Source organism: Aspergillus fischeri, genomic scaffold, assembly GCF_000149645.3.
Source record: "Aspergillus fischeri NRRL 181 1099437636265 genomic scaffold, whole genome shotgun sequence".
NCBI classification, from domain to species: domain Eukaryota; kingdom Fungi; phylum Ascomycota; class Eurotiomycetes; order Eurotiales; family Aspergillaceae; genus Aspergillus; species Aspergillus fischeri.
Window position 1 is genome coordinate 1,313,046 of NW_001509761.1, and position 16,576 is coordinate 1,329,621.

Below are 16,576 nucleotides of genomic sequence, written 5' to 3' on the forward strand. Positions count from 1 at the left end.
ACGTGGTGGGTACGGACCGTCTTAAAGCCCTGTTCCTGAAGGGAAGACTAATGTTATCCTTTGAATTGCTGCCAGCTTCTCACAGAGCATCATTACATTTCGACCTAAAAAAGAAAAAGCAAAATGGCGACAAGTGAAGATCTTTGGTATAGCAAATTCCACAAGGTCATTGAAACCAAGGACTCCCTGACTATTTTGTCGGCGACCGAGCGAGGTGTAGAGCTGGGACACAACCAGAAATATGGGATTATCAACGAGTACGCCAAATCCGTCAGCATCTTCGCCGAGTCAGTCACTCTGTGTGATCCGGATCCCGAGCAAGGGATCGTTTTCGGGTCGACCAAGGCCGAGATGGTCACTCTGAGCACCACGCAACTGCATACGAAAACTCCCAGAACCCAGGCGGTTGTGTGTGCCCGGGGCGCCGATGGGCAGCCAAACGAAACCGGAGGCACCGATGGTCGGACTAAACTAGATGGCCAGTCAGGGCACAACCTGAATGTCTTCTTGGGGCAATCCCCGTCTTTCTTACCAGAGGTCCAGTTCGATGCTCGCGGCGGCCACGGCAAACAAGCGTCGGAAGCTGGACAGCCTGGAGGAAGTGGGGGCACAGGCGGGTATACGAGAGTGCTTGTCAACCCAACATGGTTTCCTATCATTAGAGACCTCGCCAGGGTGATCGGAATGCTCGGTGTTACGAGCAAGGTGGCTTATGATGACGTAGATGCCACCGATGACCCCCAATCGGATACACAAGGTACGGAGCCGATACCAACAGCAGTGCCAGGCTGCATCGTGGGCATCGTCCGAGATATCTGCCGTCTATGTCAGGAGGATGATCCTCTATGTCAGCAAGCTCTGGACAAACTCACCCCTCTCTGTGATGGATCGACCGAGGTCAGCCGGCGGGAAATGGTGAACACTTTAACCACCCTCCATGACAAGCTGAACAACACTCTTGATGGCCAGTGTCTGCAGGTGAGAGACTCGGTGAAAGCGCCCGGGGGCTCCGGGGGGTTACCTTCCCAGACACTGGGGGTGCGAGGGGCCCGTGGCCCCGATGGCACCAACGGATCCGCCCATGGGGAAGTGTGGCGGAAAGCAGCGCCAGCCCGACTGGAGTTTGCCCCGTTACATCCCCTGCAATGTTCGATGCAGCTGGAGAAAGCCACGGCTTTCTTCTATTTCGGCGATGGCGAAAGTCTCTTCGCCGCGCAGAGGATTCTGGCTCGGTTGTACAACAAGATCAAGGCCGTCCTGGATTTGGCCGAGGATGACTCCCCAACCGCTGCGGCTCTATCCGCTGCGACCAAGGAAGCGCGCACGTCCCGAATAAGCTCCCTAATGGCAATCTACGAGGAGCAGCGTGAACTGATCGGCATCCCCTCGGACATGTCAGACCCAGTCGGAGAGCTACGTCGCATTGGCCGGCAGGCTGGCGCGATGTTGTTCCAGTTGACGAACACGTCGGTGGACTACTATGGCCGCCAGGAAAACTGGGCGCCGCGGCAATCCGTGGAGATGTATCAAAAGGAGACCGAGGCCTCGGTGAAGGCCCTCAAAAGTTCCGAAGAATTATTCCTTAAGCTCGCTCGGCGACAAACTACAGCCGATGCGGATGCAATGCTGCTCGACGCCAGCATTAATCAACATGATACTGGTCGCAAACAGATCGAAAAGGAACGCCGTGCACTTGTTGATGAGCTCATCACTCTCAACCGAAACATTTACAGCCAAGCTCTCACGGCGGAGATTGAGCGAGCCCATCAGGCTCTCATACTTGAGCTGAAAAATATGCAAAGCGCCGCAAGAAGTGCCTTTGAGATTATGGGGCGGGTATGTGAATCACTGGGCAACGTTGCAAAGGCGACAAAAATGACAGACCTCGTCAAACTGTCGGAAAAGCCAAAGCCAAAGCCAAAGCCAAAGCCTGCGGAGAAACCCAAAAGTCCGGGGCCAGATGACCCAAAGGGTGACCCGAAAAATCCTTCAGATACCAAGCCCAAGGGTGATCCAAGCAATTCAACCCCTAATGCACCGCCGACGCGTCGAGCATCCGCTCCTGGTGCCGTGTGCCCGCCAGATCCGCCACCGGATATCAGACCGGTGCGTCCTGCGCCAGCTCCGCCTGCACCCTCAAACCCAAACACGCCACCGAGCAACAAGCCAAATACAAGTACCACACCGGGTGGCAAGCCAAACCCAACGCCAAAGGAAGATGATGAAAAGGGACGGACTTTGAAGACCAACTTCCTCTCCTTTACCTCCGGCATTTGGGACAAGACCGGCGGGGAGGTGTCCGAGATGCTCTGGGATGGTGTTAGAAGCATCCCGAAAGTTGACGGTACCCGAGTCAGCAAGGCACAGATCATCCGCGAGATTGGCAATGTGATTGGCGACCTGGACAAGGTGGCCGTATCATCGCGAGCCAAGGTCACCAGGAACGCCAACACCAACGCGATTGAAATTGACGAGCAGCAAGACAAGCTTTTAATAGCGAGCGAGACACAAATTGATAAGTATATCGCAGACTTTGTCGACTCCTCGATAGTTGGGGAACGAGCCCAGAAGGCCAAAAAGATCTTGAAGACCTATTCAGATCTTCTTGCGGATCGCAACCATGACCGAGTTCAATTCAACCTAGTACTCAAAGCGATCGCGGACCTGGATAAGGCAAAATCCAAGCTAGAAGATAGTGCTGGCAAGCTGAGGAAGAATGGTTACCGGGCAGCCGACAAGGAGCAGCTAAGCCAAATGGCCCGACTGGCAGAGGACATCTACGCTTGGAACCGCGCACGTTCTATGCGCCTTATCTCGGGCTATGGCCGAGCCATCTTTCTGCAAACACTTGACCCAGCCGAAGACGAGGAAGCCGGCGGCCGAACCAGCGACGCTGCCATCTCGTTGACGGCGGCGAAGCTTGAGACATTGTATGAGAGCCGCCACCAAGAATTATTCGACAAACACGGGAAAGCCAAGTCAGACCCTTCGCCCTTCCCAATGGACCGCACAGCGGGACATGGCAAGTACTTCAAGTTAGCGGATGAAGACTTTCAAATTCTGAAAAATCACGGTCAAGTACGCGTTAGACTGCTCGCACCAGGTCCCGATGAAACTCTGCAGGATTTCAAGCGAGTAGCTGATGTACGGATCGAGAGTGTACGCTTCTGGCTTCATGGGATCAAGATCAAGCCCGGCGCGGATATCGAATCCGAGGGTCCGCTGGTCAGCGTTTCCCTTATCCACGAAGGTGACAGTGTCTACTACCATCCGAGCGGCGAGGTTCGGGCCTTTGCACACGCCCGTCTCTACCCGAAATGGTCCTACAGGCTGCTGTCAGGCGAAGACCGAAGAGGACAGATTGAGATTGTGGATCCGGGGGTTATCATCGATGGTCCGGGTTATGCTGCTCCGAGTCCGTTTGCAAGCTGGACTATCTCAATCGAAGGTCTAGAGAAAGAAGAAGCATTAGATTTGTCGGAGTTGAAGGCAGCGAGCTTTGAATTTACTGGGACCAATCGGGGGTTCTGGAAGTGAGGTCTATGCTAGCCTGGAGACTCCGATGATACCTGCATGCCTGGGGTGGCTAAGATCAGGGTGATATCATTACTTGACTACCAAAAGAGCTTCGAAGAAGAGAGGGAAATAATGATGTGTGCTGAAGTCGCAAGAAATGGCCGCTGGGCGACCACGTTAAATGGAGGGACAACGTAAAATGCACCTTACATATTGTACAGTACCGTGTGCTGCTACTGTATGGAAGATTACACAATGCCTAGGATGCTTTGTCCTCAGGTGTGAAGGGCTACGGCTGAATTGATTCAATTGAGTGGTGCCAACATGCAAACTAGTTTATCAAGTGTAATCTTGTTCGAAGTTTCTTTTCGTACACCAGGCGAAAACACCTTCCAAAAGATGTCAAGTAAGCTCTTACACTTTATATCTGGGAGCTGCTTTCCATTCTTTCCACGCCGTAGATTAAGGATCTAATCCAGGAATGTGTACATGATCGAAATAGACAGGCGTTTGAATTACTTCAGAGGATCTCTTCGAAGAAAGGCGCAAATAGAGGGTGAGCCATACTGTAACTACTTCTCTTTCACCTGGCTAAGCAGGGCAGTGGTACCCTTTCCACAGTCCTCCTTTGTGTATTCTATCTCATCGAATTTCTTAAGCTGCTGAATATAAGATTCTAGTAGATACTTATTATCTATGAATAAGAGTGCCGCATCGCTAATATCACGGTCTTGCAAGCCCTCGTCGCCAGGCTCCGTCAGGTCCGTATCATATAATACCGCTAGACCAAAAATGCTCCATGGGCTACATTCTTAGTCATACGGGCTTCTTGTTGTTCTGACACTACAGAACTATACATCACGTGAGTTGGGATAGGCGAGGGCTAGCGTATGAATTCTCACACACAGACGCACATGCTGCAAAATTGTACCCAAAATGGGACTCACTGACGGTGGAAGAGCCATCTGAAGACCTTGATTAAGAGGATTTCAAACAAGGAGGCAGCGACACTCTAGCACCGGGAAATATAGATTACCTTCGGCTGGCTAATAGAACATCATCAATGTGAGGCTCATGCTCGGTGCTTGGCGAAGGTCTCACCCAGCGACGTATCGGTCTACCGTTCCATGGTTTTCCATGATCTAGCACCTGGCGGGCTCCATCTGCGGTGTCGCCCATCGATATGGGTCGGGCGCCGGTTGCGGCGGAGTTTAGTGTTCCTCTCTTGTCAAGGTGTACTTTCTGTGCATTAGCACATGCCGCACATCCATACCTCCACGGTCTCCCCGAATTGTGAGCATGTGTCATCGAGATTGATTGTCTGCCTCTGCTTATTGGAATCAGGAGAGTAGGTCTCCCTTTAGAGAATATGCGATCCCTTTTCGCAGTGCGCCAAGGCTCCATGACTTCTCGTGCAGAGGAGCTAAACAGAGGCAAGCCTAACAATCCTTATCTGTTCGCTGAGGATTTTCAATTCATTCTTTACAGAATTGTCGATTCAGGAGATTTAGATTTGTAGGGATCAGAATCATAAATCGTGGCGATTTGAGGGCGGGGGAAGGACTTCTTCGGCAACGTGCTGCGAGTTGGCAAGTTGGGCCGGGAAAAGTTGGGTTTGCTCGCGCTCTCCATCACGTGCCACCTTATCCCGACGTTGACACTTCTATTTCTGGCCTACCAGCACCCGAGAACAGACGATCTATGCAACCACTATGGGAGATGAGGACGGAATTTTTTGAGTCGCGAACCAAGACTGTGAAGACCAGAGAAATCAGATTTCCGAAATGCACGGAAGGGACACTGTTCGGTCAAAACCGGCGCAGCTGCGGGTGGGAGCTATGGACACTGTTCCACGTAGCAAGGTACTCCTGGGGCGGGTTACTGTCTTAGCCAGTATCCACCTACAATCCGTGTAGAAATTATCAAGCCAGTGCAGCTATTGAGAGTCCATATCCAATGGAATCTAATTGCTGTTCTTCCAAAGGGTATCGCGGGAGCAACGACAGCACCATGTCGTTAAAGTCGGCAAACTGGGATTGAGACCATAGAGCTGCCGTCTCGAAAGCGGGGGGATAAGAGCCCGCATCTACCCAGTCCACAAGCCATACAAGGCCGTTTCGGCCCAGAATGAGGTTTCGCGGACTGATGTCCTGATGGGTGAGAACAAACTGGGTGAACTTGAACGGGGGAAGGTCTTGTGGTGCATGATTGTACTTTTTACAGATGTCCAACTTGTGGTTGAACCAGCCCTCAAATTCGGACACGTCCTTGAAAGGACCGGCACTGTAGTGCGTAAAGAAACGACCGCGACATGGTCCCCCGCCGATCGGACCTGGCTCTAAGAGCTTTATGGACTACATTTCGATAATCATCTGGGCGGTCTGTTTCGCGATGTCCAATTTTTGTTCATCACTAAGATCGCCCCAGCAGCCATCAAGCGGTTCACCGTCGATATAATCCATCACAATGTACCCCATGGTGCCAAAGAATTGCGTGTCGTCCATGGATTGGAGTGACCGATGAACACGAGGGGCTCGAATGTTGGATCTTGATACAACTAGTTGAAGAACCTTTGCCTCACAAGGCAGCACATTGCCACCGCCTTTTAAGACGAGATTCTTGGATAGTCGCACTACGGTCGTTTGGCCGAGATCATGAAGGATCGGGGCTGACTTGAGGAGGTCAGCAAGTGATTCGTCAGAAAGAGAGTCGAGTTCTTTATCGTCCAGCGGGAATGCCTTGTCTGAGGCCTTACTGGCCGGCTGTGGAAATTAGCAGTACGGGATTCATGAATAAAATCAAGTACGGGCGTCAATACGTCGGCGAATGGGCGTAAAGGAGCCTCCATATTTCTGGACCTAGAGGTATGATGAGGAAAGGTCAGTGAGAATGGAAGCGGGAGTCCGTATGCGGTACCCTTCCAAGAGGGTAAAAGAAAAGCTAGGGAGATTTGACCCCTAAGAAGTTGAAGGCGAGGACGATGCAAGGTAACTATTGTTAGCTTGGTTTGGCTTAGTCATAGCCAAGAACCCTTGATGTTAGCTCATACGTAATTCGGGACCTTGCTGTGTTCAGGTAGAGCCCATCTTACCATCCACTCAGATCGAAGGATTTGTCTGGCAGTAGGACGATTCTGCGGTCTGGATGAGAGCATTGGCCGTATTATGGAAAGATACCTCCTTCTCTTTTGCTTCAGGCGATGGCATTTGACTACAACGTCTGGGTTGTTGCACACTGTCCTCAAACTGGTCTTCCCAAGCTCAGAAAGAGTGACGGTTTATTGGCTTCCCATCCTGATAAGCTTATATCGGCGGGCTTCCCACCCATACCACCATCCATGTAGCAAGACTCTTAGTGTGTCGACATGCTCACAGGTCATGTCGTCCTCAGTGGCGAGAAATCCTCAACAATGGTACGAGAACCTCCCATCTATCATGAATGTCATGACAGGTTGACTTTATTCTACCAGATGGGTAGCAATGCAGTCCGAATCGATCTACAGTTGCAGTCATATACCACTTAGCTCTATAGAGACAGACTACCACCGATTGGCACTACAGACATTGTTTTACTTCCGCAAACACTGAACATAGAGCCATCCATTATAGAACAAAGATATAAAGATTATCCTTCAGAGACATTTTGCCCAATCCCTCTTCTTGCCACGTGGTGCGGTGTAGCAATGAACATCTTTCAGATGATACTCTAACTCGGGCAGACTGCCCAGTTCCAGAGCACAAGCGGGATGGCGGCAATGAAATTTACCGTCCAGTGCTTTGGGAGAGAGATGCGAACCCACGTGCGAAAACCACGCTGGTCGATCCAAGAACTGCGCCATCCTTTTCGATGGTTTCAAAAATTTATCGCCGAGGCAGAAAGGGCAGTACGCAGCTTTTGCTGGAGTATTTCGAAAAATTATTAGATCGCACCGAAGCAGGTCCTCCGGCTTATCTAGATGACGCTGACAGTGATAAGACCATTCCTGGACACTTTGAATCCATAGGTCGCACTCGAAGCAATATTCCGCATGACAGCTTTCGCTCATTTGGGATAGCCGGTGCTTATAGCATTTATAAAGATGCGTCCACTGACGATGCGGCCGAAGCCTAGTTCTATAAGCACTTGCTGTAACATAGTGGATGGTCACTTACCTTTGTATCAGCATTCCGCAGACGCATTTTCCGTCGACGTGTCTCATCCCACACCTGTATGCTACAGAACTTTCGCATGTGCAAAGGACTTCGAGAGCCTTAAAGGCCTCACGACCAGTATCACTCCGCAGCGTCCCACTTAGGGGAAGAATTTGGGCAAGCCTGTCCCGCTCCGGCATTACTCTTCTGACATAGTGAAAAAATGTCTGCTCGCGGATGGTACCCGGTTGGATTGTGGACCGTCTCGGTTGAGCTTTTTGTATCCGACGAAGCTCTTCCAGGTATAGACTTTGTTTTTGATTATAGATGCGGTGTTGTTGTAGCTGAATCTGCCGCCTCTCCTCAGGGCTCTGCAAACTTACTAGTTGTTTGCTGAGTTGCTGCATGGAGTTGTCAAGAGAAATTATGTCGCTCCGCTCTTGGAACTCGAATTCGGCTTTGGCTGGCAAGGATTGCCACAGCTGTGGATGGCGGTACATTCCCATGCTTCGTCTATTTTGAATATGCTCATGTCGTGTTGAAACTCCGAGATATGTTGCCGGTCCATCAACTTCGCTTAGCGGGTGTGCATACGACCTGCCAAACGTATCTTGACGGATGTGGCCTGCATATTTCATACGTGCAGCCACGGAATGGTTCTTATCTGTACCAGCATTGTCAGTAGACATCGACAATTACTAGGTAGCATTCGTCCTACCTGCTTCCATCAAAGCCCAGCGGCGACAAGCACGACCGGTAACATTACGTGTATATCCACTCCTGTGGCCTAGTTCCGCAAACTCCTTCCCAAAAGCATCTGCTCCCCGAGATCTCCCAGTGGAGAGCTTAATATCCTGTTCGTCGTAAGGGCGAAAGACTGGAACATCCAAGACCTCCGGCTTGAATTCGATAGTTGCGATCACCTTTTCTTCAGGCCCGCACTCTATAGATTCTACCGCATCGAGGATATCCTGAGCCGACTCATAGTCACAAAAGGCTTTGTCAGCAGAAGCCATGGGAATGAAAAACGTGAGAAAGTTGAAAAAAAGCGGGAGCTCCTCTCGATAGATCTCATAAAATGCATGGATCGGAAGCTCCCACCTTTTCTTCATCCAGTATCCCTTCACGTAAACTCGAGAGTATGTCAGAACGAGCATTCTTACACCGTCTACCAATTCAATTGTGAGGATAAAGTGCTGCGCAACCATCAGCGTGATATATTCAACCAGTATCCCATATCTTACCTTATAGCATGCTGCTATCGCGTGCGCTCCCATAATCTCATCCTTCCCTTCGTGTTTCTGTTTCCTAGACAGGTCTCGCCGAGCGGTCGACTCATGCACTTCGCCCGACCGCGCTGACGTGAAACAGTAGAGGAGAATCGCTGCACTTAGCTGCACCCTTGTTCGATCAGGACATGTTCCCCTGTACTCTTTAAAATCTCGACACCACAGTTGTGTCATGAGAATGGTGAGATCATTTGGTGAGAGGCCATCTTTTTCCATCTCCTCCTCACAAAGGCCTGCTTTTTCTTTTAGACCTTGCTTTATCCACTATGATACCAATTACTTGTGTTCAATGACCACGGGTATGGGGATATGCTGACCTCTCGGACGGTCGTAGAGACGTTTTCCGGCATATTGTAACCTCGCCGTAGAAGTAGCCCAGCCTCGAAATCTCTACGAAACCCGTCAACGGTTTCCACTGTCGGCGTTTCCTTGCTTCCAAGTCGTCCCTTCATATTTTTAGCCACGAATTCCAGAAACCCTTTGTAGGATCGAATATCAGGCGGAGATACGGCTGTTGGGTGCAGAGCAAGGAATCTGCGGCCTGTCAGTTTCCAGTCTCTGGCTGTGGCAGGGCGCCTATAACTAACTTGTCGAATCTGCGAAGAGCCCGATCGTACTTTTCTTCTGTGCGCGGGAGAATCGCTCGAGTTAACTCGGAGTTGTCATGGCCATCCAGATTAATTGTCTGGTCAAACGTTGACACGCCTCGTCCTGCCATATCGTCCACGCCTCAGTATGCAGTTATAGCTCAGGAGCGATATTATTATAAAGAGAGAGGGCCGACTACCCAGAGAACAAAATCTTTACGCTTACGGGGGAAGGGGTTTGATGCTACTCCTTGGTCGCATTTGCGCAAATGTGACTTCCCACTAGCTCGGGTGTATAGTATTCGGGTGGGTGAACAGGGGCCTGAATTGCCCTGAAGGAAGACTGAATAGGGCGGCAAGCCGCCCACGCAGCGCCTGGTGAGCACCACCATACTTATGCTGTTGTATGTTTTTTTCCCTTTTATTCCAGCTTCAATCAACTGAATGGTCCTGTCATAGACGCCAACTTGTATTTTTTAATGTGATGCCTCCCTTGTGGAAGTTGTGGTTGTGGTTGTTGTTGATAACCTAGCTTGCTCTCCCCGTCTTCTGAATAGTCAAGACTTCTACCTACCAGAGCAGCCAGCAGGTTACAGGTCAGGTGGACCTTGAAAAAGATGAGGTGGACGCCCCACCTGTCTTGGCACTCCCAACCTCCCAGGTCAACATTTAAATACTGTAATGCATACCATGAAATTCGTTTTCAATTTCTCCTCCGCAATTATCTGCACACTAATTTAAACTCGAAACCACTTATTAACTGATTAGTTACTGCGTCTGTATTGATAATATGGATTCAGAGGCTCTCTTAATAAACTGTGGTGAAATAGATGATGTCTCCTTGAATGAAGAGGAGAATGAAGAGGTAAGAATCAGAACTGCTTTTCAAGTACTTACTAACTGATTTTTGACAACCTAGGCCCAGCCAAGCTGCTTTACTCAGTTAACAGACGCAAAAACTCATCCACTTCAAACACTGTATATTGAATACACAAATGATTTGCCAGAGTATCCAAGGACAGATCCAAATGGATATACCTATGTTATTCCAGTGAATAACTACTCTCAAGAAGAAGCAGAGCAATTAGTCAAAGATGTAAGTACTTATCAAGTGCTTGCGAATCTCTCTTACTAACCAATTCAAAGATTCAATATTCTCGAGCGAGTGTCCAAGGTGCAAGAAAGAATATTAAATCATCCTTTTTGAACTGCCCAGTTAAGAAATGGATATGGAAATGTTCTGGAGCTCTAGTATGTGAATATCTGAAACCAGATCTACGCCTGCTGCACCATACTTTTTTAGATGAGGCAACATGGCAGGAAATCAAAGATATACGAGAGAATATCGACCCAATTGAACAAGATATTCGCAAGCGGAATGCGTATAGGTAAGCACTTATTGAGTACTTACTAGCTACTTACTAACTTTCTAAAACCTATAGTCTGTATCGTTCAAAAAAAATTTTCTTCGAGAGACAAAAGGCATGCCTTGAACAACTTCCAACCTGCGCGCCAAAGTTCAAGAGGCATTTCTATCCTGTAAGTAATATGCAACTACTTAGTAACTAATTCAAAATTCTTTTCTAACTACTTCAAATAGGATGTGAACAATGAATACCATCTGTACATTGGATGTGTAAATGAATCACCAAACTTTCTTTCAAAGCATTATCATAGCTCTGTTAAAGGTCATACTACTATTGATCTTGACTTTCTGGAACGATTATTTAATGATTCGATTCTACCATCTCGAGAGGATTGTGGTGTGATTGAGCCACTAACATCAAGACGAAAGTATTATGGTGAGTGATTCTAAACTGATTGTTTACTGGTTAATAACCAGTTACTAACTAGTTATAGATTATGATCATATACAAGGCCCTGGTAAACTACAACATCTAAAGTGCGGTGTTATTTTTACTGCACTAGTGCCAGTTAATATCCAGGCAGCTCCTTATATTTTATTTACTTCGCATGGTATTCATCAACATCCTCCACCTCCACCTCATAAGCCACCAGAGCTTATACTACGAGGCATTCAAGACATAATCAGGAGAATGAGAAACCCAAGCTTGACACTGGGTAAGACTAAACTGATTCTAAGCCAATTATTAATCGCTTTGAAAACACTTTCTAACTAATGTTAAGCTCAATTTCTTCGCAGTCCTGAGCTAGAAGCTTTTTGTCAAGAATATGGTGTACTTACACCAGCTGAAGTACATTCAGCTTTCACAAATACAGACCGCATTTCTGCAATTATTCAAAAGCAGCGTCTTCTTTCATATCTAGCAGGACAAAACTTCAACGGGGTTATTTACTTGTATAATACCCATCCTTTCATAAAGGTAAGGTGGTTTTGAACCACTTAGCAACTACTTATTAGCTGGTTCTAGGACTACATCCAGGAAAAGTATCATGATCCTCATGAGATAATGATTCTGTGTGCTTTCAAAGAGCAGATACAGGTCTTGAGGAAGTTGACTTCTTTTAAAGTTGACATGTCGTACAAGCGGATTCGAGAAAAAGGAATGAATGAAGTTGTCTTTGCGACATATCTTCATTCACATGGGAAGAGTAAGTCTTCATAATTTCCCATGTACTTTACAGGTAGTTATAAAATATTTATCAAGTACTCACTAACTGGTTTGTAACTGATCCTAGTTATCACACTCCTTCGAGTTTTTACCAACCAAGAAACAACAGAAGGTTATTACCTTCTATTTAAAAGAGCCTTTACTCTCATTCAGAAGGTAACTGGTCAGTCTGTTGAATTCCATTCTCTTCATTCCTCTGGGATCTATGGGATTGTTGTTGATATGGATTCAAAACAATATACTGGTAGGTGATTATTCATTAACTGCTTGAGAAGTACTTCATAACTAACTAGTTAAGGTCTTGGACAGTACCTTCAAGAGATCGACCCTCAACATCATCCAATACTATGGCAACTCAAAGGGATTATTGTATTCTGCCAAGTCCACTTTTTCCGGACAATTACTGAAGCTGTTGGGAGTGTTGCTCGAGGTACAGGAGTTTGGAGCTGTATGGCTAATTTAATTGATTGCAGGTCTGAAGAGGACTATGACCAACTATGCAATCTTCTAGCTGGTAAGTGGTTGATAACTGGTTTTAAAGTACTCTCTAACTAGTTGTTAGAACATGAAGACCCAAAAGTCAAGGCATGGGCTGATCATAAAAAGCAACCGATCATTAAAGCTGGGCTAAATAAAAATTGCTCTAACATTCCAGCTTTCATTTATAATTCTATTCAAAATAATACTAATTCTGCTGAACAATCTCACCATAAAGCAAATGCCGCAGGGAAATGCCTGACACTGACTGGAGCAATCCAAAAGTAAGTGCCTACTGTCTTTTAGTGGTTAACAAGCAATTGAAAACCAGTTGATCCAAAACGAGTCCTAACCACCTTATAGTTCTGCGAAACTTGATAAGCAGGATATCGGTCAATACATTAATCGTATTGATTTTGGTATTCACCATTCATATCGCACAGCTAACATGGAGACCAATTACTTGAGGCATATGTCTCGTGAAGGTATATATCTCTATATGTACATTCCCTGATTATATATAAGTAGTTACTAACCACTTATAAACCGAGCAGAATCTCGAAAACGCCGCTGCTCATCCTCAACACGCTTATCTTCACCTCAGTTAGAAGTTCCTCAACGATCTCAATCACAGTCTCGCCAGTATGTGCACTCGTAATCGCTTTATAACTGATTACTAACTACTTAGTTCTGTTTCTTCTCCCCAAAGCCTGCATCGTGTTGCGTCAAGGAATGCGCTATCTTTTGAGCAACAACGGCAAGCTCTCGAAATAAGGGAGATTGAACTTCGGCTCAAAAGAGAAGAGAATGAGCTTAAAAAGGTAGAAATCGAAATTAAAAAAGGTGAGGAAGAAGTCCGGGATATGCAGCTAAAGAATGAAGAGAAGGAGTTAGAACTTATGGAAAGACGGGAAAGACTCCGGCAAATGACAAGTGAGATATAGGAATTGCTTCTTAACTACTCTATAACTGCTTATAGCCCTTGCTGTTGTATGTCTTGTTCTTGTATAATATAAACTGGTTAAGAACTAGTTTAAAATCGATTGCGGGTATATTATAAGTGTATGGAGTATGAAAGGAAATTTTGGTTCGTAATAAAAACAGGCGTGGTATGGGTAAGGTATGCTGTTACTTTGATACATGGTTAGTTACAGTCCACCTTGGCAACGGGACGCGTCCAGGTGACCTGTGTACTCCAGCCAGTCATTATTACAGGATACTACCTGCATTAGTCATCTCAGCTGTACCCACTAAGGGCCCCACTGAGCCCCACCCCCATCTATCAAAATGTTCCATCGAGTATGAACAGATATAAAGTGAATGCATGCTGACTTGAAAGATGGAACACTGCGGTGCAGCGCAATCAATAATTACAACAATTTACTATTTTGGTCACAGTCAAAACCACACAAACAGGGCATGAACCTACCTTCCGAATCAAGCGCGGGCACAAAGTTTAGGCACCCTCTCGTCCACTGGTGCCAGCCTTTCGTCATCCCCAACCCTTCTCCTGTCCCCTCTACCACTCCCAACAACTCATCTTCTTCCTACGGCGAATCCCCCTTGGCGCCATGTCCGAAATCAGTGAGGCTCTGATCGTGACTCCATTCAACCCCAACTCAGCAAGATTACAGCCAAAGAGAAAAACAACCCCATCATGAGAACTCTCTTCTCCTGCTAAGAGCATCATTCTGTCTCCTTCTGATGCCTTCCAATCAGAGCCAGTCATCCATTTAGCATCTTCTACCATCTTCGCTGCGTCGACGCGACTGTTCCCATCAGGCAATGCAGTAATCAGTAAGATCCTGTTCTTTACTTATTCTTCAAAACATATGTGGATGACTTATTCTTTCATAGACGACAGGTCTCCTCTTCAGCTTCCGCACGCCCACCCTGACCCCGAGTCCGAGCCCAAGCTGCAGAAGGGAGTCGCTGATCTTCTACCCTCGCGACACATTATCTTTCCCTTCAATCTTCGACAGAACCGGAAAGCCTTGGATAAGAAGGCTTGGGAGCACCTGTGGAATCTCTTTCCCGATACCAAAGCCGTGTGGTTTGATGGGTACTTTTTGGTGTTTACTCTCGGTTCCCTGCCCGAAAAGCCGTGGCCGATCACCATTGCTGGTGTCCAGCCATACTTCACTACCGACCTAAACGACGACGGACCGATTCCCCCAATCAAGCGCGCAAGTAAAATAGTACGCCGCATCTCCGCTGAAGTAAATCTCACCGACCTTCCGCCAGCCGAAATCGATGCCGCCTTCGAACTGGTAATCAACTACTTCTCCAGCTCCAACATTTCCATCACAGAAGTTCAATATTGGAATGTTTTTTTCGTCATTGTCCTTGAAAGCGAGGACATTACTATGGCTGAGGTTCCCAGTGCAATTGGACATTGTGCGTGTTATTACCTGTATGAAAAGGAGATGAGCCGTCCTCAACCGGCTGAAATTCCGGCCCAACGAATCCTCGACCCAACTGGCGACGTCGTGGACAATAGCGAATATGAAATTTTGCGTCCTGGTGTGATGCTCGGTTCGGAAAAGCACCCAATCGGTAGAATGGAATTACGTACGACTTCAGGTGTGCTCGTCGAAGATGGGATTGGTGAAAGATACATGACTGTCGCGTCACGCGGTTTTCCACACGGCGATAGGGTCTTCCAGCCATCCGCAGAAGGCAGGGATATTGGTAAGGTTATTATGGAAGTTTCTCATACCGGCGTTGCACTTGTCAAGCTGAATGAGAATGTCCGGTTCGTGAATGAAACTTTCGAGACCACATCCCTCGGCGTGCCACCAGCCAGACTAGAAGGATTCATACCCGCAAATGAAACCCGAATCGGCTCACCAGTGTATATGAACAATCCATTTACCGGGTTCTCCGAAGGAACATGCGGCCCGCATGCCAGACTGCGCATCCCTAGCGACGATCCTCACGAAGTACCACTCAAATGGATTAGGGCTAGGTGGGTCTATATGGGCCAAGGGTTCATAGATCGCTCAGAAGATGGTGCCTGCGGGTCAGCAATTTGGAACGATGATGGTCAAGTCCTGGGGTTCTTTCGATACGCTTCGAGGTCAGAACAGCTTAGGGACTGGTCTTTTGTGGTGGCGTCCGATAACCTTATTGAAAAGGGATTCAAGATAACTGCGCGGTGAACCTTTTTCTGACTACAGCAGGAACAGAATTTAGAGGTCTGGACACAGAATTAGTCGCTATTTTATTTATGGTTGAGAGGAAGTTCGTTGCAGGATGGCGAGTACACAGGTCACCTGGACGCGTCCCGTTGCCAAGGTGGACTGTAACTAACCATGTATCAAAGTAACAGCATACCTTACCCATACCACGCCTGTTTTTATTACGAACCAAAATTTCCTTTCATACTCCATACACTTATAATATACCCGCAATCGATTTTAAACTAGTTCTTAACCAGTTTATATTATACAAGAACAAGACATACAACAGCAAGGGCTATAAGCAGTTATAGAGTAGTTAAGAAGCAATTCCTATATCTCACTTGTCATTTGCCGGAGTCTTTCCCGTCTTTCCATAAGTTCTAACTCCTTCTCTTCATTCTTTAGCTGCATATCCCGGACTTCTTCCTCACCTTTTTTAATTTCGATTTCTACCTTTTTAAGCTCATTCTCTTCTCTTTTGAGCCGAAGTTCAATCTCCCTTATTTCGAGAGCTTGCCGTTGTTGCTCAAAAGATAGCGCATTCCTTGACGCAACACGATGCAGGCTTTGGGGAGAAGAAACAGAACTAAGTAGTTAGTAATCAGTTATAAAGCGATTACGAGTGCACATACTGGCGAGACTGTGATTGAGATCGTTGAGGAACTTCTAACTGAGGTGAAGATAAGCGTGTTGAGGATGAGCAGCGGCGTTTTCGAGATTCTGCTCGGTTTATAAGTGGTTAGTAACTACTTATATATAATCAGGGAATGTACATATAGAGATATATACCTTCACGAGACA

The 16,576-nt window shown here is 47.2% G+C and overlaps 4 protein-coding genes and 2 pseudogenes across 4 annotated transcripts in view, besides 1 other annotated feature; 3 read left to right on the forward strand and 3 right to left on the reverse strand.

Moving 5' to 3' along the window:
• Positions 1 to 123: 123 nt before the first annotated feature.
• On the forward strand, positions 124 to 3,537 carry NFIA_005040 (annotated as a pseudogene).
• Positions 1,902 to 1,930: a microsatellite.
• Positions 3,538 to 5,455: 1,918 nt separating the features above from the next.
• On the reverse strand, positions 5,456 to 6,364 carry NFIA_005050 (annotated as a pseudogene).
• A 783-nt stretch (positions 6,365 to 7,147) lies between these two features.
• NFIA_005060 (uncharacterized protein) lies at positions 7,148 to 9,653 on the reverse strand (the record flags this gene model as incomplete). The annotated part of the gene is made up of 6 exons (XM_001259040.1): positions 7,148 to 7,556; positions 7,668 to 8,310; positions 8,365 to 8,842; positions 8,891 to 9,199; positions 9,253 to 9,469; positions 9,523 to 9,653. The coding sequence occupies 6 exons, from the start codon at positions 9,651 to 9,653 to the stop codon at positions 7,148 to 7,150; spliced, it is 2,187 nt and encodes a 728-aa protein (XP_001259041.1).
• A 659-nt stretch (positions 9,654 to 10,312) lies between these two features.
• Positions 10,313 to 13,537, forward strand: NFIA_005070 (uncharacterized protein; the record flags this gene model as incomplete). The annotated part of the gene is made up of 14 exons (XM_001259041.1): positions 10,313 to 10,411; positions 10,442 to 10,622; positions 10,796 to 10,910; positions 10,965 to 11,061; positions 11,123 to 11,324; positions 11,458 to 11,604; positions 11,671 to 11,867; positions 11,916 to 12,096; positions 12,184 to 12,360; positions 12,415 to 12,630; positions 12,679 to 12,877; positions 12,957 to 13,078; positions 13,148 to 13,196; positions 13,282 to 13,537. The coding sequence occupies 14 exons, from the start codon at positions 10,313 to 10,315 to the stop codon at positions 13,535 to 13,537; spliced, it is 2,238 nt and encodes a 745-aa protein (XP_001259042.1).
• An 894-nt stretch (positions 13,538 to 14,431) lies between these two features.
• On the forward strand, positions 14,432 to 15,754 carry NFIA_005080 (uncharacterized protein; the record flags this gene model as incomplete). Its single annotated transcript, XM_001259042.1, has 1 exon — positions 14,432 to 15,754. The coding sequence occupies one exon, from the start codon at positions 14,432 to 14,434 to the stop codon at positions 15,752 to 15,754; it is 1,323 nt and encodes a 440-aa protein (XP_001259043.1).
• A 547-nt stretch (positions 15,755 to 16,301) lies between these two features.
• The window catches only part of NFIA_005090 (uncharacterized protein), a gene marked incomplete at both ends in the record, with an annotated part of 926 nt that continues 651 nt past the window's right edge, over positions 16,302 to 16,576 (reverse strand). The window contains 2 exons of the mRNA XM_001259043.1: positions 16,302 to 16,361; positions 16,565 to 16,576. The exon at positions 16,565 to 16,576 is cut by the window's right edge and continues 189 nt beyond it. Coding sequence (XP_001259044.1) covers positions 16,302 to 16,361; positions 16,565 to 16,576 — 72 coding nt within the window. The remainder of the gene's footprint in view (positions 16,362 to 16,564) is intronic.